This window comes from Bicyclus anynana, chromosome 2 (assembly GCF_947172395.1).
Source record: "Bicyclus anynana chromosome 2, ilBicAnyn1.1, whole genome shotgun sequence".
NCBI classification, from domain to species: Eukaryota; Metazoa; Arthropoda; class Insecta; order Lepidoptera; family Nymphalidae; genus Bicyclus; species Bicyclus anynana.
The window spans coordinates 542767-560665 of NC_069084.1; the positions used below are offsets into that span (position 1 = coordinate 542767).

A 17899-nucleotide genomic window follows, 5' to 3' on the forward strand; every position below is an offset into this window, starting at 1 on the left:
ACTTAACCGTCAAGGAATGGTAAATAAAAGATTAACTTGAGATGCAACTGATTTTATTTGAATATTTAAAATAATAAAAAATAAAAATCGTTAACAACTTACTCTGACGTTTAGTGTGGTTGTTTTTCTTATAAATGATTTGAAATTATTGACCTTGTAACGCCATCTAACGTCGATAAACGCGGTAATCGATAAAAATATTTTAGAAAATATTAAAATAAATGTTATTTTGTTCTAAGTTTGCAAAATATAATATTGGTAATATTATAATTAGCAGATAATATACAAAATTAATAAAATTGTTTATTTTTTAAATATTTAAAATATTGTGTAAAATGCGTCCATAGAAACGTATATCACCAATACTGCCATGTTATATTGAATAAACTTTTTATCACCATGGTATTAAACGGTGGCTTTCCAATTTGGTGGTATAATAATAGCATTTGACAAGTTAACTGTCACCTATTGTCATTTTAACTGTGACAAATGAATGCATTTTTGCCTTGTGGTGAAATGTCAATGTCCATTGTCACTGTCAGTTCAGTCAAATGATAATGTTGTGATGTGTATAAATTGTATGCAGTTGCATTGATATCGTTAAATTTATTTAAATCTCATATTATACTTTACCTGTTTAAATTACCAAGTGTTATACCGAAACAATGTTAGAGTCTCGAAAATTGTTATCGTTAAAGGTGTAAATCCATTAAATATGTCGGTCAGGGATAAATGGGTACGCCGGTTTTCTATTGACGAAACAGCAAAACATAAAAATGGCTTCACTATCTACAAGATCACATCTGTTGTAAGTATTTAATACATTAAAAAACCACAATAAGATCTACTGATTTCTAATTGTGTACACATAACGTAGATTCCCATTCAGAATTAAAAGTGTATGTATCTAATCTACCTATGACTAAACATATGTCTTTTTAAAAGTACCTATCTAATAAACAACACTATATGGCAATAACACTGAAAATGAAGTTTCTTTAGACCATGTAAACAATATGTCCACCTTTCAAAATAAGGCTCTCGGGAAGCTGGGCGCCTACAGTATGCTGCCCTGTTTTGTGCCATAATAGTGTTGCAACATACTTTACTTGAAATTCATCTGCATCATTTTACCTATAAGTAGTTTATACTTATAGAGGAAATATTTAATTGTTTGTTTGTTTTCATAGAATACACTCTTTAAAAACTTTAAACACTGTGTGTGTTAAATCTATACTTTAATAATCTTAAAACAAGTGTATTTTTTATTCTGCACGTAAAGATTTTCTTGCTATCATGAAATAAATGGCCTAGTAATTAATGTAGTAACTTAACCTAAGTTGTTATTTTATTTAGGTCAAGAAAACTGTTATACTACTAAAATTGTGTTATCAAAGTTACTTACATGATAATTTATTTAATTCTTTCATCCATTAACAAGTTTGTAATTATAAATATTTAACTAGCTAGACATTGTCCTCATATAAACCCATTGACAAAAGAGAGTTTTTGTTTAAAAAGGAGAACATTGTTTTTTTGTGTAGGAGAACATTTTCTTAATTTTAAAAAGTTTCAACAAAGCCATTGAAAAAATTACACAAACTTTGTGAAAGTGAGAAGTGAGGCAGCGTGACATTTTGACTACTTTCACCACCATTAAATGGCAGTATGTTTTTTGCTTTAAGTGCAATAACAATTTTAGGTAGACAAGTAAGCAAAAGGTTAATATTTATACTGGTTTCACCAGTTTTAAATATTACAAAGTAGTATTAGTATTATGTAATATACTAAAACCAGAAAATAAACCAGGAAATATAAAACAAATATACATATTATAGTCTTTAGAATATTATGAGTTCTTGGTGAAATGTAATATACTACTATTAGCTGACCCTGCAAATTTGTGCCAAATAACTTTCTTTAATTTAATAATACCACATTGGTTTCACAGTCCTGCTGACTGTAAATTATGTGTATGTGTAACTGTAAATTGTGTGTAATTATGTCTAATTAATCATTTTGTAATGTCATGGCAACTTGCTAGTAGATAGTGCTGCTCAAGATTGTCACTAAAGCCTTATCACATGCACAGTTTACCAACAAACAATTAGAAGTGTAGGTAGAAAATGCATGTCATTTCATAACTTATTTATTTTAAATTATGTATTAAATGTAATTCAAAATACATTTAGTATATATTATATTTATTCTTGATATTTCCTTATATTTTATTTTTATAATAAGTTTAGCCTATTTAAGTATTATCTTCATTAATAAAATTTGATAGATCTTTTAGTATATTATCTAATTGTTGTAAGCTTATTAATCAAATTTATTTTCATTAATTTAAGAACAAGTTAATTATAATTTATTAAGTCTGAAATGACTAGCCTCAAATGGAGTATGGCCTAAGTATAGCCTAGTATATTCCATCACCTGAACCATCACTTAAGCAAGCTTAATTATATTTCTAGAGTCACAGTCCTAAATAGGAGTATTTCACACAATTCCTTTTGTCTGTGACACAGGTAACCTGTGACCTTTGTTAACCTAAAAATGTCATAGCATGGTGGACTACTGGCCTTAACCCTTTCATTCTGAGAGGAAACAGTAAGCCAAATATGGATTGTTAATGATGATGATGTAACAGTAGTTGCTTTGTTTTCCTCTTGTTTAATGACTTCAGGAACATTTTTGATTGCCTTTATTTTGTCTAGCTGTATATTAAGCAAGGTTACAGGCAAGCTCAAGTTTAAAAATAGTGGTATTGTTGCAGCTGTTCCCACTAGAGTCTCCGGAGGCAGTAACGGTGGTGTCGGTATGGAAGCGCTACAGCGACGTGCAGCGCCTGCACAAGGCCATGAGCTCGCTGCACGCCGGCCTGCACCTGCGCGGCGCCTTCCCCGCGCTGGCCAAGAGCAGCTACTTCAAGAGATTCCACCCGGAGGTAACTTGCACAATGCACATTGTTAGCTGTTCCCCCTGGAGTATCTGGAGGTGGCGACGATGTATTATGTGGAGGTACATATTGTACTTCGAAATTCAGTGCAGATAAACTAAAAAAGTGATATTCCTTTGTGCCAAAAACTTGCAAGGTGATAATACAATCTCTCATGATAACTTTTCATATACAATGGAATTTGTTGTTGCAGGTGATAGAAGAAAGGGCGAAAACTATAAAAGTGTTAATGGAGTTTGTGGCAGAGCACCGCCTGCTGTTCACTAGCACAGACTTTGTTAACTTCTTACAGGTCAGTACATTGTGACCATCTGGTGGATGCAAGGCAAGCTTTGTTCAGCTTTGGATGATGAGATTTCTCATAATTTTAAGAAAATCTTAATAATACTACAAATTTTAATGAATTTTATTTTTAAATTTTTTAAGGCCTTTGGATATATTTTTTCATATATAGCATGGTCTAGCAGTTGGCCTCTGAGGTCCTTGGGTCAGGATATGAAACATGGGAGTTATTCTTTCTATCAAGAAATTTTCAGTAGGTAATCCTAAGCATAGCATATGTGTAAATAATTTGTTATGATGACACAAAAGAGAGCTATTTTGGTTGACAATAATTATGTCTTAAGATGCATATGCTAGACCTACTGTAGGGAAGTTGCTGTGGTTATTTTTTCTCAGAATGTATGTTCAGCTTATAACACTCTTTATACAAGTGGAGTCATCTCAATGTCAGTCATTAGTCAATGATTCACCCTTATCCTGCTAATAGAGCAGCTTATAGCGTTTTAGGCAGAAAAGCTTGGCCCTCTGTCAAATTATTTAAATTCTCACATTGCAGACGGGCTACCCGGCGCCCGAGGCGGCGGGAGGCGTCATTAACGCCATCCGCTCGTCGCTGCAGCTGCCCATCGAGGACGCGCCGCCGCTGGAGTACCAGACGTCGGACGACGAGGCCAAGACGCCTAGCGGTAGGTGCTGCGCACATTACAAATGGGCTACAAGCGCCCGAGGCGGCGGGGGGCGTCAACAACGCCATCCGCTCGTCGCTGCAGCTGCCCATCGAAAACGCGCCGCCGCTGAAGTACCAGACGTCAGATATAACCCATATAGATGCAAAGTCCCCATAAATACAAATTCATTAAGACCTATCACAAGGTAGCTAGTGTAAACCGTTGAGGAGTTCCATTAACCGTCCTTCGTATTCATCACCAAATACCTAATGACAGTCACAACCCATCTAGGTGATAGGCCTCATCAATACAAATTGATCATACCTAATCACAACATAGCTACTGTGAACCGTTGATGAGTTCCATCCTTTGTCTTCATCACCAGACCCCTAATGGCAGTCACAACCCATCTACGTGGAAAATTCTCATTAATACAAATTGATCAAGCCCAAAAACAAGGATACTGCTGTAAACCGTTGAAGAGTTCCCTTGTCTGTGTTTCGGCTTCACCATCAGATTGACCTTCACCTTATTGTAGTCACTCTTACGATTTTTGAAAGTTCCCCTCGATTTCTCCAAGATCCCATCATCAGATCCTGACATGATGATAATGAAACCACTTCAGGAGATCAACAACTTTTCAAACAAAAAAAAATTCAAAGTAGTTCAGTCTTTGAGTAATTGAGTAGAGATTTAGTACTATTATATGTATTATTACTGCTGCCAAAAAGCATTGCTTTTATTCAGTTTTACTCGTAGGGTCTGTGATGGTAAATTCTTTAGTACCTTTTTTTATTCTTAACAAGTTAAGTCCTTGACTACAATCTCAGCTTATGGTAAGTGATGATGCAATCTAAGATGGAAGCAGGCAACTTATTAAGAGGAGGATGAAAATCCACACTCCTTTCGGTTTCTACACAACATCATACCGTAACGCTAAATCGCTTGGCGGTGTATCTTTGCTGGTAGGGTGGTCACGGCTGAAGTCTCCCACCAGCCAGACCTGGGCCAATTAAGAAAACCTCAATCGGTCCAGCCGGGGTTTCAACCCAGGACCTCCGTTTTGTAAATCCACCGCGCATACCACTGTGTCACGGAGGCTGTCAAACTGTCATGTATATATCGGAGCATTAACTATACACATACCACAGAGTGGCAAGGCACCTCCACTCCGTAAAACGTACCGCCTAGGCGCCATTTTAACGCAATACAATTGGACGAGAGTCACGTAATCAATCTTTCACAGTCTTATTTATTTAAACAGTAAATAATTAAATCCCAATTCCATGAAACCTGATTCTAATATTATCACAATAATTAACGTAGATTTTGCTAACTGTTCAAATAAGTCACTCGGCGACATATACATATAATCTACATAAATTCTTTGACTTTTCTAAACCTATGTTGAATTAGGTAGGTAGTTGAATAATTACACTAAACAATAGTCATGTCTTGCTACCTAGCTCAATAAACGTTATCTAAATAATAAATCGTATTATTTCAACAAAATACAAACCTTTCCCTATAGTGCAGAAAAATAACTGAAATATAGTTTTCATGTACCATCAGATGAGAACGTCATGTCTGTGTCATGTAGACAAATAAACTAAACATTATATTTTATTCAAATATAAAAATATAAAAAATACATAAAAATCCCATTGCAGTTCACCTACCGCAGTCTCCACAACGCACCACAGACAGCCAAGCAGACATAGACAACATAGACGTATCGCAGATACCAATATACGAGGCGGCGGACGTCGAAATCCGAGAGTCTCCCAAAACTACCGAGCCACTTAGCAACTCCAACAGCTTCGAATCCATAAATTCGCTTGAGAGCTTGGGGAGCGACCTCTTCGAGGAGTTGAATAAAGTGGCCATAGACAACAAAAAGTCGTTTGTGAAAAAGAATGTTCTACCAGATTTGATACTGTTCGACGCGCCCTCTACCTCGTCGTTTGAAGACTACCACACTATGCGCAATACGGACGCGGAAACTATGTCTTTGAACTCTTCTATCAACGATCCTTCGAGTTCCACCTACGATGACTCCCGCAGAAGCAGTTCCAGGGTCTCCTTGTACAGCAGGAGAAGTGTCCTGTCCGTGTCAAACGTGGAGAACAAGTCAAAGACGGAGGACAGCTACATCTTCGAGGCGGGCTACATGCTGAACCTGGCGGCGCGCTGCGAGGACATGGGGGACCACCAGAGAGCGTTCGAGTGCTATAAATCCGGGATTGAGAAGATGCTGATTGGAGTGCAGAGTGAGTTTGTCTGTGTTTTTATTTATACAAGATAGTTTTAAGGTGCCTAATTAAATAATAAGTTGTTATTTTGACTTACACAAAAAAAAATGTGTTACACAGAATTTTATTTCACGTCAAATGAGGTATTGTTACGAGTTCCTCGATTACGGGTGGTATAAAATTACATTATTTATGTTATTGTGAAGGGGAGGTATTTGTACGAAGTTGTTGCAACAGTGATGGTATAACAAAGGGGGTATTTAATGACTTGAGGTCAGTTGTTTGTTAGGCAACGTGGACACCGTCACGCCGCTAGTCTAGTTTGTGCAATAATGTTTTGTGTTGTAATTATTGATTATAAATTGTTTAGTGTGGGCATGGATGTCGAGCAGAGGAGGTGATTGTTGATGCATTCTAAATAAAGGGATCCCTTAAACCTACAACCAAGGTCACAAGTCCTAGGACCTGCTCGTGTTGTTTCTTCTACCACAAAAGATTGGTGCAATCACTGTCGCTGCTACCCGTCAAATCATAATACACAATTTTTGCTATGTCAGGTTTTTAACTAGGAATCTGAATCTATAGATTTTTAATTAATAACGGTCATAAAGACATACTTTTGGTATACAGACATATTTTACACATTAGGCCAATTATTCTTTTGAGTCAGTTAAAATCACATGAAACTTTCAGGAGGTTAGCTCTAACATAAATGTATTAAATTCGAAAAGTTTGGTTGTTTATAGCTTGTCTACGGCAAGATGAAACGTCGCACGTGAATACACGGGAATATTATTTATTATTAACATACAGATTATTAGCAGACAGATACACAAACACATGTGAATTTGTTGACTTAAAATAATCTAGACACAGGCATCTTGGTTGACCCACTCGATAACAGGTTGCTGATAAGGTATCGGAACATTAATCTCAAACATGTAGTCAGTGCGACGTTACACATCGCGCTGGTCATGGATTTCGTACACATTTGTTCGTATCTGCAGGGAAACAATGAATTTGCTCGTGAGTACTTCACACTTACTGTGACTCATCCGTAGCGTAGTGATAGGTAAACAATACCAAATTGTATACCTTTTTAAATTAATAAGTAACTTATTAATGAATTCATTAGTGATTGTATTTTTTTCTGATTGTGTAAGTGTCGTAGGGTAATGGGACCTCAGTGCGTCATCGTGATTTTTGGGCGAGCGCAAAAGCATCGTCTGATAGGGCCTGAAGGCAGAAGCAGAATAGATGGGTGGAACGGCTCACTAAGGCCGTCTACTCTGAGACTAGAACCGTGGGTTAGAAGGCCGGTCTAGATGGTTGTTTGGGAAGAGTGTATCAGTCTTGACGCCTCCGTGCCCATGGATGGTACCCACGTTCGAATTACGTTAGAAATCTTCCAACCAACACAAACACAAGCTGCAGCTTGTGTTTGTGTTGCCTGGGACGCGTTGTCGTTCGTTATGTCATCGTCAGGGTTGTAAAGAACTTTTTTGAGCGTTTTTACTCTTTCTAATCAACGTTGGGAATCCGGGGTGTAGTTGCAAGTTAGTGATTGTAATGAATATGAATCAGTACAGTATGTAGCAGCACTTCCCATTTGCAGGCGACTCGGACCAGCAGCGGCGCGCGCTGGTGAAGCAGAAGACCAACAAGTACCTGGCGTACGCGGAGGCCATCTACAGGCAACACCTCAGCCGCCCCGACCACGCCGTGAGTGCAGCGATACACTGTCCTTATGCATACCACGGGTATGCATAAGGACAGGGTACATACCACGATAAAACGACGAGATTTTTATCGTCGATATTTCGACCCAGTTGCATGGATCGTGGTCACGACGGGACTGAAGTTGCGAGATGCGAAGTGAAGTCAGCTGTTAGGAGCAGAATCGATCTACCCTCTTTCTTGTTCTTTTTCTTTTTTCAACAACCTCACGTTTTTGGCTGTTTAGGCAAACCACACTCACGACATCGCTTTTGTTATTATGCGTATCGCGGCGCCCTCTTGGTTTTGCACAATTCTACCACCACTGTCCTTACTTCTGTTCGTTCGTCACTTTAGCATAGCGACACGCAACTCCAACATTTTTTATCTTTATTATTAATATTGTAGATCACATAAGTATAACTAAGCCTATAATAGCATTTCGGTCGGCTTTTTAATTGGATTACTTCAGGTAACTGAGATTAATATTATTAGAAAACGACCCTTTCTTTAGTTTCTTCACCTGACAGTTGATGGAACAGTCTCGTCTATCTGTATCCACGAAGCCCCACGAGTGCCGTCTCTCTCCCGCAGCTGCTGCTGGAGCGGGACGACGGCGCGCCGGCGCGCGTGCACTGCTCGCTGCCGCTGTCGATGCTGCGTAAGCCGTACGAGGAGCTGGCGCTGTACCGCGTGCTGGCCGTGCTGGGCTCCAGCATGATGCTGGTGCTGCATAAGACCGACCACACTTGCTACGCCATGAAGGTACGTGACTTGTATGATCACCCATTCTAATTTGTAATGTATTGAATTAACGTTTGTGTGGAATATTATCATCAATCAGCATCATTATCAGACGTTTGACAGCTAAACAAAATTCTCTTGTATAGACTTCTCTAGAACACCATCGTCTCGAACCACCAGCATCCCTACTAAATAATCACTTCCACACAAATATTTTTTGCTATATCTTTTATTGTTGCAAATTGTTTGTTTATTTTGTATAGGTGTTTAAAGTGTTATTAGTAAATAGCGGACGTCCGTTACTTCGTACGTGTGAAATTCAGATTTTCAAAATTCCCTCAAGAAGCATACATTTTCCCGCGATAAAAAGGAGCTTATATGGTGCTCATATACTTCTCTGTCTTCCTGTGAAGGTCCATAAAAATCTAGCTGTTCCAAAGATTAGCCCAGGTAAACAGACAGACAGGAAAAATGTTTAAAGAAGCTTGTTTATGTTTTGGTATCGTGTAAATAACTGTGAGTACTTGAGTTAACACAGAATTATTTTGAAAAACAGACAGACACTTCAATTTTATTTATAAGCCTTAATTATATTGTTATAGGTAATCCAAAAAATACCTAACAACTTGACGGAATTTGACGACTACTTCCAACAAAGGATTGAGGAGACCCGACAACCGATACTGCCCACCGTTATACCTTACATGGTGCCCCTTCACGCGTACGTCGAGACCAACAACCTACTGTTCCTCATACTCGCCTACGCGCCGGGCGAGAGATTGTTCGATTACATCAAGAACTACGCTAAATCGATACCTAACACTCCAGCGAGAGAGCTCAACTTGGAGAACGTGTTCGCTGAACCCAAGAAAAATAAAATCGATATCCGTAACGATAACGATTCAATCGATGTTATCGACGCTAACGTTAATATTGCGACGAGAGTTACCAGATCGGACAGTCGCCATAAACTCGATCTCACTGATGCCAATGTTAATGCTGTCCTGAATAATATCGAATCAGTTCCACAATCAGATAGTACTGGAATTGATGTTTTAAGCGATATAAATAAGAATGTAGGTAAGACTGATAGTTTAGATAATATGGAAGTGTCGGAGTTGGTGATGAATTCGCAAAAGTTGTTGTTAAACGTTGATAAAGCGCTGACTGATGTGCCCAAGATATGCAAGATGGAAGAGGAAGCTGACGTCGCGGCGGCGGTCGAGGAACAAGAAGCGGCGATGATCAGAGAGACGGATAGAAGAGATGACAGGGTTGAAACTATGAGTCTTGCGAGAGTAAGTAATTTTTTTACCTAGATTACCTCAAAAGAAACCGTTCTAGGATCGTCAATTTAGCAAATAAAGTAAGTATACAGAAATTGTTCACCGCGCAATTATCTTTTAACTTTCATAATTATTATGAGTGAAATCGATTCCTTAACGTTTATGTAAATTTTTCATCCCTGGGTAATATTATATTAAGTAAGCATGGGTATTGATGATTTCAACATATTTTGTTTGAAGCCTGGGAAAAGTTGGAAACGTGTCAGTAGTCATATTTTTATGATTTATCTAAGGTGTTTGCTTGTGTGCAACATGAAACAATGATCAAAAACTGCATTGTTTCGGAGTTAAGGATCAAGCTGTAAACTTACTGAGTGTTTATTTAGTAAAGATAAATTTTAAAGTACATAAATGCTGACGGAGAACAGTACTGTATCAGTTCTAAAATCGGTGTATTTCAAGGAGATTTTTTGGCCACTACTGTTTGATATTTACATTTAATGACCCATCATTCAATGGTAATATGCCGTATGTCACTTCACGTTGGCGAGTCGTTGAGCTGTATCAGTGACTTGGTTACATGAGTAGGTTGAAGTGGTTACTGCCCTTCGGCAGGTGTGGCCAGCGAGCGGGCGGCGCGACGTGCTGCCGCCGTCGGGCGTGTGCCTGTGGGGCGCGCAGATCCTCACCGCTCTCGAGAGCCTGCACAACGCCGGCGTCATCTGCAGGTCACTATACATATGAGTAGGTCGCAGTGGCCACTGCCCTTCGGCAGGTGTGGCCAGCGAGCGGGCGGCGCGACGTGCTGCCGCCGTCGGGCGTGTGCCTGTGGGGCGCGCAGATCCTCACCGCTCTCGAGAGCCTGCACAACGCCGGCGTCATCTGCAGGTCACTATACATATGAGTAGGTCGCAGTGGCCACTGCCCTTCGGCAGGTGTGGCCAGCGAGCGGGCGGCGCGACGTGCTGCCGCCGTCGGGCGTGTGCCTGTGGGGCGCGCAGATCCTCACCGCTCTCGAGAGCCTGCACAACGCCGGCGTCATCTGCAGGTCACTATACATATGAGTAGGTCGCAGTGGCCACTGCCCTTCGGCAGGTGTGGCCAGCGAGCGGGCGGCGCGACGTGCTGCCGCCGTCGGGCGTGTGCCTGTGGGGCGCGCAGATCCTCACCGTTCTCGAGAGCCTGCACAACGCCGGCGTCATCTGCAGGTCACTATACATATGAGTAGGTCGCAGTGGCCACTGCCCTTCGGCAGGTGTGGCCAGCGAGCGGGCGGCGCGACGTGCTGCCGCCGTCGGGCGTGTGCCTGTGGGGCGCGCAGATCCTCACCGCTCTCGAGAGCCTGCACAACGCCGGCGTCATCTGCAGGTCACTATACATATGAGTAGGTCGCAGTGGCCACTGCCCTTCGGCAGGTGTGGCCAGCGAGCGGGCGGCGCGACGTGCTGCCGCCGTCGGGCGTGTGCCTGTGGGGCGCGCAGATCCTCACCGCTCTCGAGAGCCTGCACAACGCCGGCGTCATCTGCAGGTCACTATACATATGAGTAGGTCGCAGTGGCCACTGCCCTTCGGCAGGTGTGGCCAGCGAGCGGGCGGCGCGACGTGCTGCCGCCGTCGGGCGTGTGCCTGTGGGGCGCGCAGATCCTCACCGCTCTCGAGAGCCTGCACAACGCCGGCGTCATCTGCAGGTCACTATACATATGAGTAGGTCGCAGTGGCCACTGCCCTTCGGCAGGTGTGGCCAGCGAGCGGGCGGAGCGACGTGGAACGTGCGTTTCGATTTCTGTCTCCTTCATCCATTTTACTCTCTGGTTAAAGCGTTTCTTACTGTACAAGTCCATACTGCGTCATCCATTCCATCAAATATCAATCGATAACTACCACTTATCATAAGTGTAGTGCAACACGAAGCTATGACGTAGTTTGCATAGGCAGCTGTATAGGTTGTTGATTTGATGCCAAAGTTGACATTCTCATAATAATCCAATTTCTAGCAGATAAAGAAACAGTTGCATAATAGGGGTTTCTAAAAATGATAAAATACTCGTTTCTCCAACTTCAGGGACCTGAACCCGTCGAACATCCTGCTGGGCGAGCGCGGGCAGGTGATCCTCACGTACTGCGTGGGCTACCCGACGCGCGACGTGTGGCGGGCGCGGTGCGCGCGGCCGGGGGCGGCGCATTCGCTCGCGGCGCCGGAGCTGCGCGCGCGGCCGCTGGACGCCGACGAGGCGCTGGAGCGCGCGGCCGACTTCTGGAGCTTCGGCGCCATCATGTACGAGCTCATCTGCGGATATGTGAGTGTCGCACGCTGCGGGTGCGCGGGGTGCGCGGCCGGGGGCGGCGCACTCGCTCGCGGACCATCAAATAAGAGACGTAATAGCCTAGTAGATATGACCTCTGCCTTTCGGAGGGCGTGCCCTACCCTACCTACCCTACCTAATCTACTTTTGAGTTATGTGCGTTTTAATAAATTAAATATCACTTGTCTCAAACGGTGAAGGAAAACCATCGTGAGAAAATCTGCATACACATTTTTCACACACATTCTCGAGTCAGTAAGACACGAAGCGTCGTCAGTAATTTTCAATATTATTATGTTTTTAAATAATTTAAAAACTGTTTACAAAAACGAAAGAAATTAGATGGATGGATGGTGTATTTTTTTTATTGGTAATTATTGATCAATAAATAGATTAATTTACGTAATTGTTGTTAAATCAAATTAAATTTTGAAATACAAATTATGACAAAAGTTTGTGTATGCAGATATCAAGGAGCCGCGTGACTTTTTTTTATGCGTTTCACCGACTTCACCACGCTGTTTGTAAAGACTCATTCTAGATCATCTTTATTGTGTGTGGCTAGCCCAGTGAATCAGTCGGTGCACGCCACTGCGTACACGTATGACGTCACAGGTACATACAATGTGTTGCAGCCGCTGTGGGAGGCGCACCCGCACGTGTGGAGCCACGCCGCCGTGTCGCTGCCCGACGGCATCGCGCTGGAGGCCGGCTCGCTGCTCACACAGGTGACCACCTACCGGCTGAGGGTTCATTTACACGAGCACCAACTGCAATCGACGGTAGCAGTTGCTGCTCGTGTAAATGAACACTAACATCTGGCTTAAGGCATGTATGTAACTAAAAAAGGTGCAGATACTTTTTTGAAGCCGTGATAGCCCAGTGGATATGACCTCTGCCTCCGATACTTGAGGGTGTGTGGGTTCGAATCCGGTCCGGGGCATGCACCTCCAACCTTTTCAGTTGTGTGCATTTTAAGTAGGTAATTAAATATCACGTGTTTCAAACGGTGAAGGGAAACATCGCGAGGAAACCTGCATACCAGAGAATTTTCTCAATTCTCTGCGTGTGTGAAGTCTGCCAATCCGCATTGGGCCAGCGTTGTGGACTATTGGCCTAACCCCTCTCATTCTGAGAGGAGACTCGAGCTCAGCAGTGAGTCGAATATGGGTTGATAATGATGATGACTTTTGAAATTTGTTAAATATAAAATGAGCATAATCAAAATAATATAAAGCGTGTAAAAAAGCCAAACATCACGCGGTGTTCCCAGGCGGTCACCCATCCAAGTACTGACCGCGCCCGATGTTGCTTAACTTCGGTGATCGGACGAGAACCGGTGTATTCAACATGGTATGGACGTTGGCGACAGAATGTGTGAAAAGATTGTTAAGTATAAGTTGTTAATAGCGCTGCTACAGATGTGGCATATTTAGGAACTAACTCGTGGAGCACCCGTACGCAACAATAGCACGACACGTAGCCACGACGCAGTGTGCGCGCCGTCCGCCAGATGTCGCCGCTCCGGGCGCGCGCTGCTCTACGTCGCGCTGGGGAGATGCGCGCCGGCCGCACGACGTCCGCGGCAGCGCGCGCTGGCGGTATCGCTTCTCGGCCTTTTGGCTAAGATCAAAGTGTAGTATCTGTTCTTTTCAGCTTAATATCTGAAAGTTCCCGCACAGCGGGACCAGTATATTAAACTGATTTTTGTAAACCGACGGGATGTTCGGGGCTCGCTCCACTCCCGTCACGGGTCGGCCCGGCATTGCAGTGCCGCCGGGATCGGCCCACAGAATTACCCTAAAACCTTACATATTGTAAGCTTTAAATAAAAGGAGTGTGTCAGCTCCGACGCACGAATGGAGTTTACTCTTACAGTCTCTTTGTCTGTGTGTGTGCGTGCGAGTGAGATGATTGCTTATCATTTATCAACATTATTCATCATAACAGAATAATGACATTTCAGAAGTTCTTGGAAACATGAAATAAATGAATTTTGACTTTGATTTATGTTGTCAGTTACTGACTTACGAGCCATCGGAGCGTCTGGGCGCCGGCGCGGGCGGGGTCGACGACATCAAGCAGCACCCGTACTTCCGACACATCGACTGGCAGCAAGTGTACGACTCGTGGATAGTGCCCGACTGAACCACCACACCACTGCTGAGCGTTGTACACAGAAATCACATCCGATGCGAGATCCGGCTCGAAGGACCAATTCGTAAGGGCCAAGCTTATTAAAACTGCTTAACTTTGTTTTATGAAACGTATGTAATTTAAATGGTTATATGACGTTTGCTGTCATCACATACGTTTCGTTTCTGCCCTTTATATGTAAGGCACAGATGACAAAATAAGTTAAACTGCGCCTCGCCGGCTATCCCACTTCTGAGACAGGTTTCAGAGCGAGAGTGACATTGTTATGTATTTATTTTATTAAATAACTATACCACGAGTCTACGATTTATGTATCAAGCACAACTGAATCAAAACATGTCAATAATGAGCTCTCCTCCCAATATACAGAGAATGTTACTATAACGTACAAAATTGAAGAGGCATTTTAAAATGACAAATATAAGTTAACTGATATAAAAGTGAATATATTAAGGAGATGGCCGAAATTGGGCCCACTTTTAGAACGATACAGAAATGAAACATGTACTAAAAATATTGCATATTTTACTAGATTACTCCATTAGAATCTTAGCCGAAATAATAATGGCTGATTTAATTGTTTTCACACCGATCCATTTTTGTAAATGCATATCGTATAGTGTTTTACGGATAGCATGGGTACGGTGACAGTTCGTTTCACTCTTGAAAGTTTGCCGATTCACGACAATAGTACGTATTAGGAACGTCATAAGGCAACTGTCACCGTACCCATGCTATCTGAAAAACACTTTAGTGATTTATAAATCATCTTTGATTTCTAATTCATTGATTGTTTTTGCAAACGCTAGTTGTCAATGCCAAAGTCGATCAATGAATGAAATGTCATTGTCAAATATCATTATTATCATACTCGTAAATTAGCAGCAAGCAAAAATTGAATTAAATTATCATAATTTAATTAAATGTCAAATCCTTATTGAAATTTTATGTCAAAGGGATACGAATTATTGCCCACCTGTACAAGTAATTGAACTGATTAGGCAAAAATAGTTTTCATTGAAAACTGGCCACATGAGATCTTCTTAATTGTCCTAATTTATGGCAAATTTTCAGCTCTGTATCAATCGTATAATTTGGGCCGGAGTTTGTATGGAGACTGGGTTTCTCCTTTGAATTATCTTATAATCTCTAATATTCAATTTAATTTTATTGCCTCATTAGTACAAAGTCCTGTCCTAGGCGTCAAATTTGGTTCATCTCCTTCGTAACATTCCATGTATTACATTACAATACGAAAAGTATAAAATATTGGATAAGAATAGAATTTGTTTGTCGAGCTACAACATCGTGATAGTCGATAAACTGAACTTGTATGATCTCATTTTAATTTCATTCTGCCCGGATTTGTTTTTTTTACTGAATTAGAGAGTATTGTAAATTGTTATTTGTGAGAAAAATGTCGTAAAAATAATTTATTCTTAGATTTATACTTTGATATCACAAATTAAATGTAATCAGTATTAATAGACACCACATAAAATTAAAATAGTATGTAGGCATAAAAGTTTTATATACGAAGTAGGTTAATTGATTAGTATTGAACCGAATTATTATATTATCGTTTCGTTCGTTTGAACTGTCGTAAGATATGTGTAATAACTACATATATATACAGAATAAACTGGTTTGACATATACTAGAAGGTGCAACTCATGGTTAAAGTTATAAATTAAAATTCCACGCAAGTGTCAACCGCTTACAATAATATATTCATTGTTAAATTTAATGTAGCAGTTTATAAATAAATTGATTTGATTGTACTTATATTTGTAAATGAATGATGAGTGCTCAATTTTCTAGTCCATGTTATTTTAAAATATTTACATAATTAATAAATTACAGTAAAATTTGGGTAAATTTGCTTTACTTTGACAATCAAAAGCAAAACTATCCAAAAAATGTGACAAATTGTAAATTCAATTTTATTTAAGTACAAAACTAATGTAGCAAACCTATTATATTTTTATGTAGCAAATTCAGTATTAATATCAAAATAAATATTTAGTTTAGCCAGAAATAAAATATTTAAATTCCGCCGAAGGACTACAGAATTACAGATCTGATTTCATAAAATAAATATTAATGAATTCTATTTCGTTGACAAGTTTACCTTTTGAATTTACTGTTATTGTGCAAGATGCTAAAAAAATTAACTGTAATATTTCAAAAAAATAAACAATAGCTTCCTCTATTAAGAAAGTTGAAAAATATAATGCAGCTAAAAATTGTAACAATAGGTTACTTGTAATAATGACATTTATATATTATTATCATTGAAATATGCTAACTTTTGTAAAAAATGAACACTAAGCTTTCTGTTTCTGTTCTAAAGAAAAAGTTTAAATGTAAAAAAAATCATATCAAAAATGATTTAATTATTTTCTAAAAGCATTCCTTACTAGATGACTTGTCATGTATCAGATAATATTTAATTAAAATCACATGAGAAATATAGGCTGTTACTGCGGAATCTTAGTATTTAGTAATTTGGTAGATATTTTTATACGAACGGCTACAAATGGTAATATTGTATGTATTATGGCGTGTGTTATGAATTACCTGTTTAGTAATAAAAAATATATATAAAAGTTAGTCTTTTATTTATGTTTTTAAATCACTTTCTGCGCCAAGAAAGAAAAGTTACATAAAATTAAGTTTTACTGGATTAAAGGTTATTTTTAGATTATAGTATTATATTCTAATATTGAAAAATCCGGATTTTTTAGGGAACGCGATTTAGTGTTTTTTTAGGTAAAGTGATTGATTCTAAAAAATATCAAGAATCATTGTAAAAAGGCAACTTGCCTCGCAATAATCTTTTATCTATGGTATCTATGGCCATAATATACTTTTTTGTTTTGTGTTTGCTCCAGTTGATAACGAATTCAGAAATATTTGAGTAGTATCTTGTAGAAGACAGACTAATATTTTAGTTTTATGAAGTTATCTTTCTATAACGCCCTCTGTTGACATTTGCCATTTTAGTATTTATATTTCCGCTGGGTGTGAAAGCATTTTAGCATAACCTCCGGTAGATGGTAGGCAGTATTAGAAAGTCCGTAAACACAATCAAATGCATTTTACGTTTTTTTATTATAAAACGTCCTTGCTAATCAGTATTCATAGTAGGTATACATTTCAAAATAATTGACAATATCGGTTAAATCCGTCGGGTAAGTAGTTCTACACCACCTTTTGGAGTTTAGTGAAGTAATATTTTACAGTTAGATGGCGCTAGTTACCCATAAAGTAGAGTCCAATAATAAATAATCAATAATCTTTTTGGTAGAGACTAGAGTCCAAAGATTAATAGATACTCTGAAGTCTATACTCCATCGCATTCGCAGCGTTGCGATGGAGTATAGACAGACATACAGTTGAATTTTCTTTCAGTAGACATGCAATAATTATTTTGATAAACTATATCTTGGACCCTTGACTATTATCACAGTAGATATAGTGCTATTATGGTATAAGCATGGACCTAATAATTTTGTAGTTTGGCTTCTCT

General features: G+C 39.9%; 2 protein-coding genes and 2 non-coding genes across 4 annotated transcripts; 3 read left to right on the forward strand and 1 right to left on the reverse strand.

The window, feature by feature from the left end:
• The first annotated feature begins 536 nt into the window (after nucleotides 1-536).
• On the forward strand, nucleotides 537-10991 carry LOC112051986 (ribosomal protein S6 kinase delta-1). Its single transcript, XM_052888047.1, has 9 exons — nucleotides 537-808; nucleotides 2777-2947; nucleotides 3153-3251; nucleotides 3798-3927; nucleotides 5580-6179; nucleotides 7777-7883; nucleotides 8472-8642; nucleotides 9224-9919; nucleotides 10523-10991. The coding sequence occupies exons 1-9, from the start codon at nucleotides 716-718 to the stop codon at nucleotides 10649-10651; spliced, it is 2196 nt and encodes a 731-aa protein (XP_052744007.1). The 5' UTR covers nucleotides 537-715; the 3' UTR covers nucleotides 10652-10991.
• Nucleotides 10808-16978, forward strand: LOC128198612 (ribosomal protein S6 kinase delta-1-like). Its single transcript, XM_052884882.1, has 9 exons — nucleotides 10808-10811; nucleotides 10853-10944; nucleotides 11003-11104; nucleotides 11163-11264; nucleotides 11323-11424; nucleotides 11456-11595; nucleotides 11970-12204; nucleotides 12846-12938; nucleotides 14230-16978. The coding sequence occupies exons 1-9, from the start codon at nucleotides 10808-10810 to the stop codon at nucleotides 14356-14358; spliced, it is 999 nt and encodes a 332-aa protein (XP_052740842.1). The 3' UTR covers nucleotides 14359-16978.
• LOC112052009 (5S ribosomal RNA) lies at nucleotides 13459-13577 on the reverse strand. The gene has a single exon (XR_002887274.2). It is a non-coding gene; the product is annotated as a 5S ribosomal RNA (ribosomal RNA).
• Nucleotides 13814-14006, forward strand: LOC112052011 (U2 spliceosomal RNA). The gene has a single exon (XR_002887276.2). It is a non-coding gene; the product is annotated as a U2 spliceosomal RNA (small nuclear RNA).
• Nucleotides 16979-17899: the final 921 nt, after the last annotated feature.

Coding starts and splice junctions, on each gene's coding strand:
- LOC112051986 (XM_052888047.1), top strand. CDS start 716: ATGTCGGTCAGGGATAAATGGGTACGCCGGTTTTCTATTGACGAAACA. Junction 809..2,776: donor TCTACAAGATCACATCTGTT/GTAAGTATTTAA, acceptor GTATTGTTGCAG/CTGTTCCCACTAGAGTCTCC. Junction 3,252..3,797: donor ACTTTGTTAACTTCTTACAG/GTCAGTACATTG, acceptor CTCACATTGCAG/ACGGGCTACCCGGCGCCCGA.
- LOC128198612 (XM_052884882.1), top strand. Junction 10,945..11,002: donor AGAGCCTGCACAACGCCGGC/GTCATCTGCAGG, acceptor GCCCTTCGGCAG/GTGTGGCCAGCGAGCGGGCG. Junction 12,205..12,845: donor ACGAGCTCATCTGCGGATAT/GTGAGTGTCGCA, acceptor AATGTGTTGCAG/CCGCTGTGGGAGGCGCACCC.